The sequence below is a fragment of the Danio rerio genome, chromosome 7, assembly GCF_052040795.2.
Source record: "Danio rerio strain M-AB ecotype USA chromosome 7, GRCz13ab, whole genome shotgun sequence".
Lineage (NCBI taxonomy): Eukaryota > Metazoa > Chordata > Actinopteri > Cypriniformes > Danionidae > Danio > Danio rerio.
This window is the reverse complement of record NC_141027.1, coordinates 77992886-78011362: the sequence shown is the minus strand read 5'-3', so window position 1 is coordinate 78011362 and position 18477 is coordinate 77992886. Positions and strand designations below refer to the sequence as shown.

Here is an 18477-nt window from a genome sequence, read left to right as displayed (position 1 = left end):
TAGCAACAAAATATGATCAATGCACTTTAGTTTCCCTGGATGCATTTCCTGAGAAATAATTGTGTACATAAATACAGTACTTCTTGAACAGTTTGACTGTTTTTTTTAATCAATGACAACAGATGCTTTTTTTTACATATTTAAGTGTATTTCTGTGGTTTGCCATACAAACAATTTTAAATCCGGCTACTAATAAAATGTGTAATTTATTGAAAAATAACCTTTAACAAACAATTCTAGGGAAAAATAATGTCTTGTATTTAATCAGAAGCATTTTTGTGTTGCATAAAGGATGTTTTTTTTTTCTAAGAAGCTAAACATAATATTAATATTTTACTGTTTAAGATAAAATTATAAGCCATCGTGTGAAATGTTAATTCATTCAACTGTACAGTATATCACTAAACCTTTTATACCAAAAACTCACACAGGCAGGTTAATAAATCTGAGATCTGTTAATAATTAAATGAATATTATTGTTTGACAAGCTGTTGAAAGGACATTGGTCTACAAATAAGTTAGTGTTTGATAAAAATAGTCTGCAGAAACACTTTGATTGGCATTCTCCCATGTGTCATCAGAGGGGGAAAGCCCAGCCCATTAGAGACCATCTCTCCCTTATTAGCATAGGACCTTTGTCTTTTTTTGAATGCCACTATGCTGACAAACAGCTATGTGTAGCTCCACCCTCTTTTGCAAAGAGCCCCATCTCATTTAAATTTAAAGCAACAGTCACCAAAATGCCACAATTAGAATCAAAAGGGTCAGTTTCAGAGAATCATAAAACATTATTTTACAGCTGAAACTTCACACTCTCTAAGGACACTAGAGACTTGCATCTTATAAAAAAGGAATAATGTGTGCCCTTTAAATTATACAAAGCAAAAAACCTTGCTATTCTATATTACTAAACATTTTATAATAAATTATTTAAATAAAAAATGCACAAAAATACAATGGTATGTTCTCTCTTCTTTTGGGGAAATCGGAAAACTCTTGCATAAAATGTTGTAAGTTGTCATAAACTGTTTTCAAAGCTGCTTCTGTCTTTTTTCCAGATAAGCAACGTGCTGTTTTTCGTGCTTCCGCCGATCCTCATGTGTCTGTTTCGTCAGTACGCCACACACTTCAACAGCGGCATCTATCTGATATGGACTCTGCTGGTGGTTGTCGGTAAATCTGATCACTCTTTATTTATTTTTTTCTTCCTCCAGCTGTTGATTGACCGACAGTAACCTCTTGCTGAAGTCATGTTGTTTAGCATATTACTGAACTCCAGTCTTCCTCCTTTTCTGGAAATATTGCTGGTCTTCAGGAAATAGCTGAGCTGTGCAGGAAGGGCCACTGAAGGAAATGCGTTATCTCTGAGAAATTAAAGTGTGTTGCCCAAAATTCTTCAGTGTGTGTGAAACATGAGCTGTTCTGATTACCAGTATTACTTCACATTTGTTCCCAAGGTTTCCTTATTATATTTGTGTTACATTTGTATGCAGATGTGGACAAAATTGTTGGTACCCTTCAATTTTATCCAGGCCAGTTTCATTAGTTTGCGTTTTTAAAGCTTTTGTTGAACCACAATCCGAAAGCAATATCTGTTTTTCATTAGTGTCATTATTTTCAGTAATTTCTGATTGATCAATCATTATTTATTCTGCCTTAAGCTATTTCAGTGACCTTTGTAGTCGTTCTTTCCTCACTGAAAGGGTACCAACAATTTAGTGATTTTATTTATTCATTCATTCATTTTCTTTTCAGCTTAGACCCTTTGTTAATCTGGGGGCGCCACAGTGGAATGAACCGCCAACTTAACCTCCAACATTATTACTTTTAAACTCTATTTATTTCATATTCTGTATTTATCTATATTTATCTCTTATATAATAATATTTATCAGTATAAGAAGTAAGTAGTAGTATATTAATTTTAAATAAATATGTATTTTTATAAATTTTTTATTTTATTAATATTTATTTCATATTCATACATTCTTAATCAAACATTTGCCCAGACATTCTCAAGAAATATGATCACATAAGTACATTTTTGAGACAGTCATTTACATGTTGTGTATGTGTGTGTGTGTGTGTGTGTGTGTGTATATACATATACATACATACATTATTATTAATTGATTGATTTTACAAAAATTGTACTATATACAGTTATTATTAACCCCTCTTTGAATTTTTTTCTTTTTTAAATATTTCCCAAATGATGTTTAACAGAGCAAGGAAATTTTCACAGTATGTCTGATAATATTTTTTCTTCTGGAGAAAGTCTTAAATTTGTTTTATTTCGACTGAAATAAAATCAGTTTTTAATTTTTTAAACACCATTTTAAGGTCAAATTATTAGCCCCTTTAGGCTATTTTTTTTCTCGATAGTCTACAGAACAAACCATTGCTATACAATAACTTGCCCTAACCTGCCTAATTAACAAAATTAACTTAGTTAAGCCTTTAAATGTCACTTTAAGCTGTATAGAAGTGTCTTGAAAAACTTCTAGTCAAATATCATTTACTGTCATCATGGTAAAGATAAAATAAATCAGTTATTAGAGATGAGTTATTAAAACTATTATGATTAGAAATGTGTTGAATAAATCTGCTCTCTGTTAAACAGAAATTGGGGAAAAAAATAAACCAGGGGGGCTCATAATTCAGAGGGTCTAATAGTTCTGACTTCAACTGTACATATTATTGTGATATGAGATAAATTTTTTATTTTGTGATGTAGGATTTTTGTCATGTTGCCCAGCCATATTTGATTCTGCTTATTAATATGCTCTTGTATGGACTTATAAAGGTTTAGACGGTCATCTGGGATTTGTGACTTTTAGCCATGAAACCGTGTGTGTGTGTGTGTGTGTGTGTAAAGCTCAGCGGCGCTTGTGTTTGTGGAGCATCATGGGAAAGCAGCCAGCTCAGCACAAACGCCGCTCTGTACAAACGTCTTCAGAGTTTTTCTGCTCTAAAAAGAAGCTGCTGACTTAATTAATCCGGCTGGGATTTTGAGTTAAAATTCTCCTCGGCGTCATATAATACAGTGAGTTTAGTCAAAGGATTAAAGGCAGACAGAGCTGAATTCATGCATCGCAGACCTCAAAGAGCCGTTCATGATGACGAACGTCTTTCAACAACACTGTGAAACCGCTGTTTATTTTACCAAAATAACTCAATACCCTCTTTTTGTATTTTGGTAATTTAAAAAAAAATCATTTCACAACAGCTTGAGATTTTCCCAGAGATGGGTTGCAGCTGGAAGGGCATCCGCTGCGTAAAACATACGCTGGATAAGCCGGCGGTTCATTCCGCTGTGGTGACCCTGGATTAATAAATGGACTAATTTGAACAGAAAATGAATGAATGAATGAATGAATAAGCAGCTTGAAATGATTAAACTACATTGTAAAATGTATTAGTTGACTACTTTAAAACGTGAGTAAACTAGTTTTTAAAGTGATTTACAGTTGAAGTCAGAATTATTAACCACCCTGGATTATTCGTTTATTGTTTCACCATTATCTCTTAAAAGAGATAGCAGATTTCTTCAACACATTTGTAATCATAATAGTTTTAATATCTCATTTCTAATAACTGATTTATTTTATCTTTGCTATGATGACAGTAAATAATATTAGACTAGATATTCTTCAAGACACTTCCATACTGCTTAAAGTGACATTTAAGGTTAGGCTAGGGTAATTAGGTTAACTAGGCAGGTTAGGGTAATTAGGCAAGTTATTGTATAACCATGGTTTGTTCTGTAGACTATCGAAAACAAATATAGCTTAAAGGGGCTAATAATTTTGACCTTAATTGTTTTTTTTAAATAAAAACTGCTTTTATTCTAACCAAAATAATACAAATAATACTTTCTCTAGAAGAAAAAATATTATCAGACGTACTGTGAAAATTTCTTTCCTCTGTTAAACATCATTTAGGAAATATTTAAAAAAGAAAAAAAATCAAACGGGTATATATATATATATATATATATATATATATATATATATATATATATATATATATATATATATATATATATAAACACTAATCTCTGCCTTGTTGATTAATCATGTTAAAGCATGATGCATTGTGCAATAAATGTTTTAATACAGTTTTGTGTTATAATTTGATTGCTCTCCTTTAGGCATCGGCTCCACTTATTTCCATGCGACCCTGAGCTTTCTGGGTCAGATGCTGGATGAGTTGGCCATACTGTGGGTGCTCATGTGTGCCATCGGCATGTGGTTTCCCAAGAGATACCTGCCCAAGATATTCAGAAGAGACAGGTACGCTAGCAGATACATACAGACATCCAATTATACTGCGGACAGAGGTGGTTTCAGGATTGTATAGCCCCCAATGAGGCACATTTATATTTATATAATATAAAATAAAATGCTAAAATAAAATAAAGGGACTATTTTTAACAGCAGATGGCGCTCTAGGCTAGTGTTTAACAGCAGATGGCGCTCTAGGCTAGTGTTTAACAGCAGATGGCGCTCTAGGCTAGTGTTTAACAGCAGATGGCGCTCCAGGCTAGTGTTTAACAGCAGATGGCGCTCCAGGCTAGTGTTTAACAACAGATGATGCTCTATGCTAGTGTTTAACAGTAGATGGCGCTCTAGGCTAATGTTTTACAGCAGATGATGCTCTAGGCTATATTTTAACAGCAGACGGAGCTCTAGTTTAGTTCTTACGGCCATGATGGCAGTCACTGGCTGTTTCCGAAATCCCCTACTATTTGATTAGGTACTAAATTGGACTTTTAATTTACTACACGGCCATTAGAAAAGTATGTTTTATATATTCTGTTGTAGTATGAATGTTACTTGGATGTACTACATTCAAGGCTAGGCTAAATGCTCTCTTAAGAATCTTGCCCGAAGTCGTAGGTCATCCAGGTACTTCTCGGCTATTGTTTTTCGAATACTATGAATTCAGACATACTACTCGACTCGCATACAGTTTTTAACATACTATATAGTATGGAAGTATGCAATTTGGAATGCAGCCACTGATTTTCTCAACATTATGTTTTCTCCGTCACCAGGTCGAGGTTTAAAATGGTCATCGGTGTGCTCTCAGGCATCACCACCTGTCTGGCGTTCATCAAGCCAGCGATAAACTCCATCACTCTGATGACGCTGGGCATCCCGTGCACCGCACTGCTCATCACTGAGCTCAAGAGGTCAGAGCTCCTGTAAAAACCCACACACACACACTGCACACTCATCAGGCCCTCAGAGAGCTCCATCTTATCACATTACATATTTATTGCTGTGCACATTCATTTGAAATCACAGGGACGAGTCTCTATATATAGCCTCTAGTCTTGCTTTATGTGTCGGTGTACTGTCACGAAATGCACATTTTAAAGGCAGCCTCATTTTATTTGCAGTCTAAATTTGATTTAACTACATATTACTTGTCATAAAATGTAACTCAAAGCATTGTTCAAATGTTATAAATTATATTACAAAATAATATATACACTACTGGTCTATTGTTTGTGATCATTGAGACTTTTTTATTGTCTTTTGTGCACACCAATGCTGCATTTATATGATAATAAAAAACAAACAATTAAAATACATGCCGTAAAAGGCTTATGAGACTGGAGTAACAATGCTGAAAATATAATGCATAAGTTACATTATAAAATATTTAGAAATTTAAAACTGTTGTTTTAAATTGAAATAGAGTTTCACAATTTTACTGTTTAGCTTTTATGTTTAATCAAATAAATGAAACGTCTTTCAAAATATTAAAAAGTCCAACTCATTCCAAACTGTGGTGTACCTAAATTGAATACTTGATAGAGTTATGGGAGTCTATTTCCATGCCAGTCAAATATAGATATGCAATATTATTAATATGAGGTACAACTATGATAACTTAATTTTAGAGTACTTTTTGTTGAACCTAAATGCATTGAAAAGGATTTACACTACATTAAAATATTCTGTTATATCAGTTCTGTTACAAACGTGAAACAAAATAACTTTAATTATTAATGATGATGCTCTCAAATGATTAAACATGATTAATTCTGCATCCAAAAAAAGTTTATATATATATATATATATATATATATATATATATATATATATATATATATATATATATATATATATATATATATAATTATTTTTTTTTTTTTTTGCTGCACCATCACACAAGTAGCAGTGTGATATGGCTGTGTATTGGCACTGGTCTTGGTTGAAGGCTGCAGGCGGAGTGTCTTAGTGTCTTAGCTGTATAGAAGTGTCTTGAAAAATATCTAGTCAAATATTATTTACTGTCATCATGGAAAAGATAAAATAAATCAGTTATTAGAAATGAGTTATTAAAATTATTATGTTTAGAAATGTGTTGAAATATCTGCTCTCTGTTAAACAGAAACTGGGGCAAAAATAAACAAAAGGGTCTAATAATTCAGGGGGGTTAATAATTCTGACTTATATACATATCCACGTGCAAATAATTTATATATACATAATAAACACAATGCACACACATATTATAAGAAAAAAACTTTTATTCTGTATGCAATTAATTGTTTGTCACCACTAATTAAAACACTACATACATTTTACATTACAACAAAAAATGTATTGTTTTTGTATCTTTGTCAGCACATCAAAATAAATGCAGTCAAAACACCAAATACTATTCAAACATAGCAATTTAGAGTAAAACTCTTATTTTGACATTACCTAACTCTTTCTCTTGGACATTAGGTCCTTCACATAATAAATTCCTGCTTGTTTTCGAACTGTCTTCTGAACTTTGAGCATAAAAACTTGAACAAAACAGACAGTGTGTTTGTCCTAAAACAACACCACCCTGATACTGTTTGTCCTTTCTGAGAGTCAAAGTGACGCTTGTTCTTTAGCACACATGCCTGAAATGGTCTGGCGTCAGGAAACCCGTCCCATAATCTGTCCAGATGTGCTCAGAGTTCATGCATTAGCTCTGCAGATGAAGAAACAGGCTTATCAGCGTCTTCCTGAGAGCGAGATGCTCTGCTGTGGTTTTCCTGATAGTGCTTCTCTGTGTGCGTAACTGCTAGAAGAGGCTTTATCTTACAGCAGACCATGAGTTTGTAGTTTAGTGCTGCAGTTACACCAGACAACAGTGTGCTTAAAGGGATAGATAGTTCACTCAAATATGAACATGTCCCTCACACACAAAAAAAAGCAGCCATTGACACCCATATTAGGAATCTTCTTTTGTGTTCAATGAAAAATAAATAAATAAATAAATACATTTTATATGGCGGCACGGTGGCTTAGTGGTTAGGACTGTTGACTCACAGCAAGAAGGTCGCTGGTTCGAGTCCCGGCTGGGTCTGTGTGGAGTTTGCAAGTTCTCCTCGTGTTTTCTCGGGGTGCTCCGGTTTCCCTCACAGTCCAAACACATGCACTATAGGGGAATTTGTTAAGCTAAACTGGCCGTAGTGTTCGAGTGTGTTTGTGAATGAGTGTGTATGGGTGTTTCTCAGTACTGGGTTGCAGCTGGAAGGTCATCCGCTGTGTAAAACATATGATGGAATAGTTGACGGTTCATTCTGATGTGGTGATCGCTGATAAATAAGGCACTAAGCTGAAGGAAAATGAATGATTGTGTGTGTATATTATAATTTACTCAATGTCAATGAAGTTTAAAGGGTTCAATCATATTATAATATATACATTATAAATATCTTCAGAGCAAAACGATGTGTTATGTTCGTCTGAGTAACAGTCTGTACTTGTTTCTCACTTCCTGTCTCTTTTGTACTTCCTTCTCTCATGCTTACTTCCTTCTCACTCTTTATTTTTATCTTTCTTCTTCCAGCACCTTTTCATTCTCAGCAGTGACTCAGTTGTTTTTATTCAACAATATATATATAACTACATACAGTTGAAGTCAGAATTATTAGCCCACCTTTGATTTTTTTTTTCTTTTTTAAATATTTCCCAAATAAATCAGTTATTAGAGATAAGTTATTAAAACTATTATGATTAGAAATGTGTTTAAAAAGTCTTCTCTCTGTTAAGAAGAAATTGGGGAAAAAAATAAATAGCGACTAATAATTCAGGTGGGCTGATAATTAAGGGGGCTAATAATTCTGACTTCAACTGTATATATATATATATATATATATATATATATATATATATATATATATATATATATATATATATATATATATATATATATATATAATTTGGCCACTATTTAATTACAATTACGAATATAAATATTAGGTGTTTTGATTTTTTAAAAGCTTAAGTTTAGGTTTCTACATGATTGTTTTACTTTTGTTATTATGTTCATATTTAGTTTAAATTAGTTTTGGTTGTCAAACCAACATTTCTATGCTATAAAATTTTCCCTCCTAATATTTTATTATTTTACTTAAGTTTTTAATTTAATATAACATGATATTTCAGTGAGCATTGTTTAGGTTTCAAGAGTTATTATTATTTTGTTTATTTGATAGTATTTCAGATTCCCTTTTGTATTTTATACCTTTTTCTGTTTTTAATTAATTGTTCTGTTATTTAATGTTTGTCTTGTTATTGAATATTTGTATTGATATTGTTTTCGAAATCAACATTTCTGTTTTATAAATATTTTATTATTATTATTTTATATTTTACTTGTATGTTGTTTATTTAATATTAATATGCTCTTTCAGTTGACAATGTTTACATATTTTTTAAAAAATTCATTTATTAATATTTTACATTAGGTTTTGTTTGTTTTTTAAATACATTTTTAAATGTTTGAGTTTTTAAAAGTTTCTAAATAATTGCAGTGTTTTTGTTTTGTTATTATGTACATTTATTTTGGTTGCCAAAGCAACATTTCTATTTTATTACTCTATATTTCCTCCTATTATTCTATTATTTTACTGGTAAGTATTTCATTTAATGTTAATACATTTATTTTAGGTAACATTCAGATAACATTTTTAGGTCAGAGTTTTCTTTTTATTTAATAATTAAGTGTTAGTAATCAATAACAGCACTACATCTCGTGTCTATGGTTATATCTGTTAAATGCATTAAACATTTATCTGGTAGCTGCTGTGTTTGTTTATCATTAATCCAAGACAGATTTGCTTGTCTCTGTGTGGGCAGATCTGTGAAAATGATCCACAGCGTGATCCCATCTGTGAAAAATCGTGACCGCAAAAAAACAACATAATTTACATTTATTTAATGCCAAGCAAACAGTCTGTTGGCCATTTAATCCAATGTTAATTCAAATATAAACATAAGAGCAGTCGCTTATAAATGTAATGCATCTCCTCATCAAAGCGCACTACTTATGGCATGGTGTTATATTTTAATATCACTGAAACACTATTACTATTATTTTTGCTAAGTTTATAGTAAGATCTGTTTGTTTAATCACATTAATAAATATGAACTAAGAATGAAAATAGGTTTAAAGCATTTAGAAATGTTGATTTATAAAATTTACTAATACAGTATTGAAAATGCAAGTTTAATCAAATCAAATTTATATTATTATTATTATTATTATTTATCGGACATAAGCAAAAATTTGATAATAATATAGACCATTTTATTTTTATTAGACTGTTAAATTGAATCACTCACTATTTTTGTAAAGTGTTACAGTTATTATTTTTGTTTTCCATTGTAATTTGGAGAATATAGTGTGTTTAACAATTCATAAAATAAAATCTTTAAAGTGATTTTTTTTTTATATTTGTGCTCTGGGACTAGAAGAAATGTAAGGCAGGGCTTAGTTTTGTTTATTGGGCATTGATTGGATGGTTAAAAACTTGTGGTTTGCTATTGGTGCATCTCATCATGTGGGTGACAGATTGATTCCGCCCCCTAGGGCCAGTAAACACTAATCAGTGAACAGAGGAGGGAGATTTATTTTGATTACAACAAAGAATTTGAAAAAAATATTAATAATTAGTAATAATGGTGCTTTTTTGTGTCTGAATAATGTGCAGGTTAGTGTATACTCCATCAGGTGTTTTGGTTTCTGTCAGCTTTGTGTTTTTGACTGTTTGGCGCCATCTTGTGTCTAAATAATGCGCAGGTTAGTGTATACTCCATCAGCTGATTTCTTTTCTGTCAGCTTTGCATTTAATTAAGTATTTAAAAAACGTCTTATAACAATGTTTTGTGTCTACTTTTTTATATTTTAAGTAGCTGTGTAATAAGCAGGATAAAGTACATCCAGGCGTTGTTTTCGCAGAATAAAGCCCTTCAATCTTATAGAGTAATGCTTCACTTTATGTCTTGCTGCTGATAAACCTGTCAGGCTTTATTCTGCGATAACAACCTCCTGGATGTACTTTATCCCTATCATAACATACCAAGTTGGAATGTTACAACTGAGCAATCAGAATCAAGTATTCCAGACAGCCTTGTAATAATATCTGCATACAAAAATAAGAAAAATCTGTTATGATTTTGTGTTTCTAGGTGTGATAACCTGCGTGTGTTCAAGCTGGGTCTGCTGTCAGGTCTGTGGTGGACGCTAGCGCTCATGTGCTGGATTAGCGATCGCATTTTCTGCGAGATGTGGTCATCTGTTAACTTCCCGTATTTGCACTGCGCCTGGTGAGTGTTTGAATCAATTCATATACAGTTGAAGTCAGAATTATTCACCACCTTTGAATTTATTTTATTTTTTTAATATTTCCCAAATTATGTTTAACAAGGAAATTTTCAAAGTATGTCTGATAATATTTTTTCTTCTGGAGAAAGTCTCATTTGTTTTATTTCGGCTGGAATAAAAGCAGTTATTAATTTTTTAAACACCATTTTAAGGACACAATTATTAGCCCCTTTAAGCTATATATTTTTTTCGATAATCTACAGAACAAACCATCGTTATACAATAACTTGCCTAATTACCCTAACCTGCCTAGTTACCCTAATTAACCTAGTTAAGCCTTTGAATGTCACTTTAAGCTGTATAGAAGTCTCTTGAATAATGTCTAGTCAAATATTATTTACTGTCATCATGGTAAATCGGAAAATAAATCAGTGATTTAGAAATGAGTTTTTTAAAAACTATTATGATTAGAAATGTTTAAAAAAATCTGCTCTCCGTTAAACAGAAATTGGGGGGGGGGGGTAATCAACAGAGGGGCTAATAATTCAGGGGGGCTAATAATTCTGACTTCAATATAATGTGATATATATATGAATATGAATAAATAATACTGTAATTAATGTATTGTATATTGGTTGTTTACATTAGTAAATACATTAACTAATGAAGCCTTTATTTTAACGACCTATAAAACAATAAAGCCTTTATATTTATATTTACTTTAGTGCAAGGTAAACTTATTTTAGTACAAAGGTAAACATAATAAATTTAAATAATTTCCCTGGCAATTACTGATAATAATTATCATTGCTTTTTTCAGGATAGTTCAGCCCAAAATGTTAATTCTGAAATGTTTTTAAAAAAATCTCAGATTATTTCCACCATATTCACCATATTCAGTTTTTTCAACTAATGTCAACTGTTAAAAAGAATAATAATGATAATAATCATTCATTAAAATAAATAAGATCAATAATAAACACATTCATTCATTTATTTTCTTTTCGGCTTAGTCCCTTTATTAATCAGGGGTCGCCACAGCCGAATGAACCACCAACCTATTCAGCATATGTTTTACGCAGCAGATGCCCTTCCAGCTGCGACCCATCACTGGGAAACAACAATAAATAAAAAAAATGTACAATTATTATTGAATATATTATATATTAATTATTAAATACATTATTATTTATTACTTGCATAAAACACATCTAAAATTTGTCAGTTGGCATTTCTGTGTGGAGTTTGCATGTTCTCCCCGTGTTGGCGTGGATTTCCTTTGGGTGCTCCGGTTTCCCCCACAGTCCAAACACATGTGGTACAGGTGAACTGGGTAAGCTAAATTGTCCGTAGTGTATGTGTGTGAATGAGAGTGTGTGGATGTTTTCCAGTGATGGGTTGCAGCTGGAAGGGCATCCGCTGCGTAAAGCATATGATGGATAAGATTAATAGATCAGATTAGTAAAGGGACTAAGCCAAAAAGAAAATGAATGAATGATTATTTAAAATTTAACTAATAAATAAAATGAAAGATGCAAGCAGCATTAAGGGGCCCAAACCTTTGTGTCCAATAGTTTCAACATCTGTGCAAAGTTTCAAAAGTTTTTGAGCATGGTAATGGCCCCAAAAGCTTAAAACTAATTGTATTTGTAATCCTTACAACAACAATAGGGCCTTTCGTCCATTTGGCGAAATGTAAAAGTATAAATAAATGAATCTATGATAAGATTAATGAATAAAATGATCTGTACCCTCTCTCTCAGGCACATCCTCATCTGTCTGGCCTCATATCTGGGATGTGTGTGTTTCGCTTATTTCGACGCGGCGTCAGAGGCTCCGGAGCAGGGGCCCGTGGTCAAATTCTGGCCCAGTGAGAAGTGGGCTTTCATCGGGGTGCCGTACGTCACGCTGCTCTGCGTACACCGAAAACCCTCCATCAAGGTGACCTGAGCTGCAGTATCTGAACATGCTTTGTTTCACACAGAGGAAAATCCAGATCTCCGTTCACAAGCGTGTGTTTTTGGGGGGACGGTGAGGGTCAATCAGTGTTATTGATGTGAGGATTTAAAAGGACAGTTCACCCAAAAATGAACATTACCTCACACTCAAGTGGTTCAAAGCTTTTATGCTATTTCTTTCAGAAAAGAAGATGATCTGAAGCTTGTTGGGATAAAACAGCCGTTGATTTTCATGGCAGGAACTAAGAATACTTTGTTTTTCCCAGCATTCTTCAGTACAGGCAAGCCTGAAATTATTATAATTAAATTATTATTATTATTCATACCCCAGGCAAATTCTAACTTGAAGTTTTTGCTCAAATGTAAATAAAAGCTGATAAATATATATTTTTTTCCACAATGTTGCCTCTTGTACGTCATCTTATTATCTTTAGGGAGAAGCCTGTGTCATTTATGGACTAAAAACAAACTTTCTGGTTGAATAAAAGTAACTCAGAATTTGCCCGGGGTAAAATAGTTTTAGGCTTGACATGTTTAACAGCAGAAAGACACACAAACAGCTTTGGAACAAGTAGAGGATGAGGAAACGCTGACAGAATTTTCATTTTTGGGTGATCTATCTCTTTAACAGCACAGAATTATCTTTCCATTTGCGTCGGTGTAACACTCTAAAAGGTCTGGAATAATATAGATTTGGTGTTTGTTTTTAAAGAGGCTTCTTACTTTCAGCAAAGCTGCATTTAGTTTGATCAAAAATACAGTAAACAATCGTAATATTGTAAAATACGAGTCACTATGTCAGACATCCCAAGTTGGCAAAAGTAATTTCCGGGGTAGGCAGAGATAATTTGCAGGAGGTTGCGGGATAACGGGTGCCTGGAAAAAAGGGGGGTGGGGGGGGGTTGTTGTGCGCGCGACGTTAAGTATCTGAAGAGCAGTGGGGGTGTTTGCGTGCGACGTATCTGAAGAGCGGTGGGGGCGTATGTGCGCGATGTACCTGAAGAGCTGTGGGGGTGAGTTGCGTGTGATGTACCTGAAGAGCTGGGAGGGATGCGATGGAGAGGCATGTGCGACGTATTTAAGGACCGGGCGGGAGACGCGCGATTTCAGGGAGATTATCATTCGTTTGTGGGCATCCGGGAATTCTCAATGCTTTTGCGGGAGACTCCCGGAACTTCCGAGAGACTTGGGATGTCTGCCATGTAAAAAAAAAATACAGTATCTAAATGTTTGGTGAGGATTAATAGGTGAAACATTAAATGAGAATGAATGCATAAGACTTTTATTTAGCAAGAACAGATTTAATATTACTGGGAAAGTTACCGTAAAGAGATCATGTGTTATACTGAAAAATTAATTCTGGAATGAGAAGTTGTAACATTACCTGTACATTTCCAGAATTCTGATGGTTTATTTTTATTGATTTATTTTTTATTTATTACCAGTGAACTTGTTCTGGTAATATTATGGCTTTTGAAGGTGTTAAAAATAAATACAAAATAATATAAAAATAATAGTTTATAAATATTGTTATTTTGAGCTTTTTTTTATGAGAAAACTTCCGAAAGAATTACTAACAGGAACGCTTATATTTTCTCTATAACTTTATATGAAAACAAATATTTTAAATAGCAGTTATACTTCACAGAATATATTTTACACATATACTTTTTCAGAAAATTTCTGGTAAACTACTGTAAAGAGATCATGTGTAATAGTGGAGGCCGTTTTCCTGCAATCAGACAGAATTGCATAATTAAGGGATTTAGTTTTTTTTATTATTATTATTTTTCATTTTGTATTATTACCAGTGACATTTTTCTGGTAATTTTATGGCTATTAAAGACATTTATAGTATTAAAAAATAGAAATTGTTATTTTGAGATTTCTTTTTATGAGGTAACTTCCCGAGAGAAATAAAATTTCAGAGGAACGGCAATAACTTTCTTTATAACTTTATATAAAAACAGATATTTTAAATAGCAATTATACTTCACAGAATATTATTTGCAGTAATTTTCATCAAACAATTTGCAGTTTTGCTAAACAAAAGAAACATCTTTTAAAAACCTGAATAAATCTTTCGACAGGTGGTGTATTTTAAAACATAGTCAAAATGAGAAGGAGACTTGTACAACACACCAGCAGTTGAATAAATGAGGATAATAATGTTTATTCATACAATAACATTGTGAAAATCCCATTTCAACTTAAGATATAAAAAGGCAGCACGGCTGTCGGAGAGTGTTATATTATCAGTTCAGCACAAAGCATGTTTTTTCAATGTTGATGCAACGTTTTTATAACGTAACAGTATATAGAATTAAAATGAATTGGTGCACTAAGTGATTTTTCTTTGGGTTTGGACTTTATACTCACAAATATGCAAGAATAAGGATTTTTCCATTACTAATAATATTGAAGAAATTGTCTATTGGGAAAAATGTATTCCTAAACATTAAGAAAGAATATAAAGAGAGAGATAAATAATATATGTGTTATTTAAGTTATATATCTTCTATATAATTTAGGTTATATATAGTTATTATAACAGCAATTATTACATCGTATACACTACCTGACAAAAGTCATGTCATCGATCCCAGAGCAACAAATAATATCTTGACTTTTAGTTGATCATTTGGAAAAGTGGCAGAAGGTGGATTTTTCTGATAAATCATCTGCAGAAGACCTGCTGGAACCAGCATGAACCAAGATTCTCACAGATATCAGTCAAGTTTGGTGAAGGGAAAATCATGGTTTGGGGTTACATTCGGTATGGGGGGTTATATTCTATACTGGACATTATTTCTGTTCAGTGACGAGACTTTAGTCTAAGCAGAGTCAGACCTTACTGTCCTAATGACATCAGTCAACATCAAGACATGATCATATTTTATTTAGGTAAAAAAAAAAAAAATCTAAATGCCTTTGCCTTTCATATAAGCCACTTTCTATACCAAATGATCAACTCGAAGTCAACTTATTATTTGTTGTTCCTAAAACTTGGTCAAGCGACAAGACTTTTGTCAGGTAGTGTATATAATATGTTATATTGTATTATATATGTTATAGTGCATTATATATTTGTGTTTATGTGTAATAATTTATTTAAGTATATTTTAAATAATTTATTATATAATAAGAGTTTTTAAAAATTTTTATGAAATAATAAAACTTATTATATTATATATTATTTAAAATATACTTATATAATATATTTTATAGAATATATATATCTCTAAATATAATAACAAAAACTAGTGCAGATTAAAATAGCTTTTCTCCTGTGAAAGCACATATTGCCAAAAGACCAAGTTTATTTTCAGTGAAAAACGTTGGAAAAATGACTCTGTGCACCTTTAAAACACGTTTCAGCACACAAAATCATCTCTAGCAGAATTACTACAGGGAAGAAGAGCAATATTACTCTTTTTATTACAGTGTTTCATTCATGTCAGCGTGTTTTTCTTTAATATTAAGGTTGTTTATCAGTGGCAGGTCTGATATTTCTGAGTTTATGATATGAATGCAGCTCGGACTGATGTTTGAAAGCTGTGTTGCTCTACTGTGAAATGAATTCAGTGTAATTGAATGAAGATTTCGAGACGCTGCATGGAAATAATCAGCAGAACTGAATGTAAAGGAATGCTCTGTGCGTCTTTTTTCCTGCTAGAAGTGTATATTATCTATATAACCTGATGAACTCTTAGTATTATTTCATCTTTATTTCTTTCACTAGTAACTTTTCAGCAAAGGCCTTTTGCAGTTTGTGTCTTCATTTGTCAAAGAACAAAATGATTTAGTACTGCAAAATGAGTAATATACCATTTAATTTCAGAAAAACTAAATGCCAAAAACTTTACATTATGCAATAGAAACACGAGTTTAGTTGTGATTTATAGATGAATTGATACACGTTCTGTGACTTCCTGCTGCTTCATTCTAATGCCACAAACTTGCATCAGTATTTCTAGGAGGAATCTAGTTTTATCTGTTTCTTAAAGTGTTTGCTATGGAAGCTTGTTTCCTCTAAGGGTTAAAAACAATGAAAAAGCTATTTTTGATCTCAAAATGTTTATTTTTTTATTTATTTTATGTTATTTTGTGTAGAATTCTGAATTAAAAAGGAAAATTTCTGAGATGTAAACTCAGAATTCCAATAAAAAAAGTCAAAATTCCAGGACTTTTCTGAGAAAAGTCAAAAATTCTCTAAAACAAAAAAAATTTAAATTCTAAGTAATGTCAGAATTATGAGAAAAAAAGAGTCCCATTTACAAGATGTAAACTCAAAATTTTAAGAATAAAAGTCAAAATTTCAAGAAGTGATCTCAGTATTATGAGAAAATAAAGGTCAAATTTCCAAGATGGAAACTGAGAACTCCAAGAAAAGTTACAATTTCCAGAATTCTGAGTACAAAGTCAAATATTTGAGGAAAAAGGACAAATTCCAAGATTTAAATTAATTCTGTGAAAAAAACAAAAAACAGAAGTTTAAGTTTTTCCTTATACTTCCCGGGAATAAGTACAAATTCTATGTTATCTCAGAATTCTGAGTGAAAAGTTCAAAATTCTAAGAAAAAAATCTCAGAATTCTGAGTAAAAAGTCACATTACTGAGTACAAGTAAAAATTCTGAGATGTAAATTTTACAGTTACAGTTCCAAGAAGTGATTCAGATTTCTGAGAAAAAAGAAATGTTTCTGAGATGTGAACTCAAAATTCCGAGAAAAAGGTTCAAAAAGAAATCTCTGTATTATGAAAAACATATAAACTAAGAATTCCAAAAAAAATCTAATTTCAAGAAATAATCTCAGAGTTATGAGACAAAAAGTCAAACTTAGAAAAACAAGAGAAATATAGAGATATGAACTCAGAATTCCAAGAAAAAGTTACATTTCAAGAAGTAATTCAGAATTCTGAAAAGTCACATTTTCCAAATCTCCAAGAGAAAGCTAAATGTTGAATTCTGAGAAAAAATATATACATTCCTGAGATGTAAACTCAAAGTTTCAAGAAAAAAAAAATACAATTTCAAGAAGAAATCTCAGTAATATGAGAAAAAAGTCAAATTTCCAAGATGTAAACTCAGAATTCCAAAAAATAAAAGTCAAAACTCCAAGAAATAATCTCAGATTTCTGAGTAAAATTAAAAACTCTGAGATGTAAATTCAGAATTCTGTGTGAAAAGCAGAAAAAAACGAGTTAAACTCAGAATTCCAAGAAAAACGTTTAACAAGTAATCTCAGTATTATGAAACAATAAATCTTCTGAATTCCAAGAAAAAAAAAGAATTCCAAGAAATTGGAAATTTTCTCAGAAATTCTGAGACAAAAATTCAAATGTCCAATATGTAAACTCAGAATTCCAAGAAAAAAAATATTCCAAGAAGCAAACTCAGAATTCTGAAAAAAAAAAAGTCAGATTTCTATTAAAAAAAACTCGGAAGTTAAGTTAAACTCGGAATTCCAAGAAGTTATCTCAAAGTAATCTCAAATTTCCGAGATTTAAATTTTGAATTCCGGAAAATAAAGTCGAATTTCAGAGAATTCAGAGGGAAAATATCAGAAATATGGGAGCATTTAAATTCTCCGATGTCAAAATTCTGATACGTGAAAAAAGGTCCAAGTTCTGAAAACAATTTTAATTCCTAAATGTAAAAAAGGAATTCAGAGAAAAACATTCAGAATTGAAATATATAAATGCAGAATTCATCCTCATTCGTCTCTATTCCATTGGAGGAAACAGGCTTGCATCTTCTGCCACTCGTCCAGATCAGTATTTCTTTAAAAGCAGCAGCAAAATCACTTTGAGTTATTTGTGTTTTTTTCTGCTCAACCAATGCAAAATACAGTATGTACTGTAAGCCAACGCAATGGCTGTGAGAGTGTGTGTGCATGTGTGTGCGTGTGT

The 18477-nt window shown here is 32.0% G+C and overlaps 1 protein-coding gene across 2 annotated transcripts in view; it reads left to right on the top strand.

Annotated features, from left to right (window-relative positions):
- Positions 1-15009, top strand: part of acer2 (alkaline ceramidase 2) — a 55012-nt gene extending 40003 nt beyond the window's left edge. For both annotated transcript variants that reach the window (XM_087262457.1, XM_087262456.1), the window contains 5 exons: positions 1059-1173; positions 4153-4294; positions 5059-5196; positions 10472-10609; positions 12371-15009. In XM_087262457.1, the coding sequence (XP_087118583.1) occupies positions 1098-1173; positions 4153-4294; positions 5059-5196; positions 10472-10609; positions 12371-12557 (681 nt within the window). In that variant the 5' untranslated portion in view covers positions 1059-1097 and the 3' untranslated portion in view covers positions 12558-15009. The remainder of the gene's footprint in view (positions 1-1058; positions 1174-4152; positions 4295-5058; positions 5197-10471; positions 10610-12370) is intronic.
- Positions 15010-18477: the final 3468 nt, after the last annotated feature.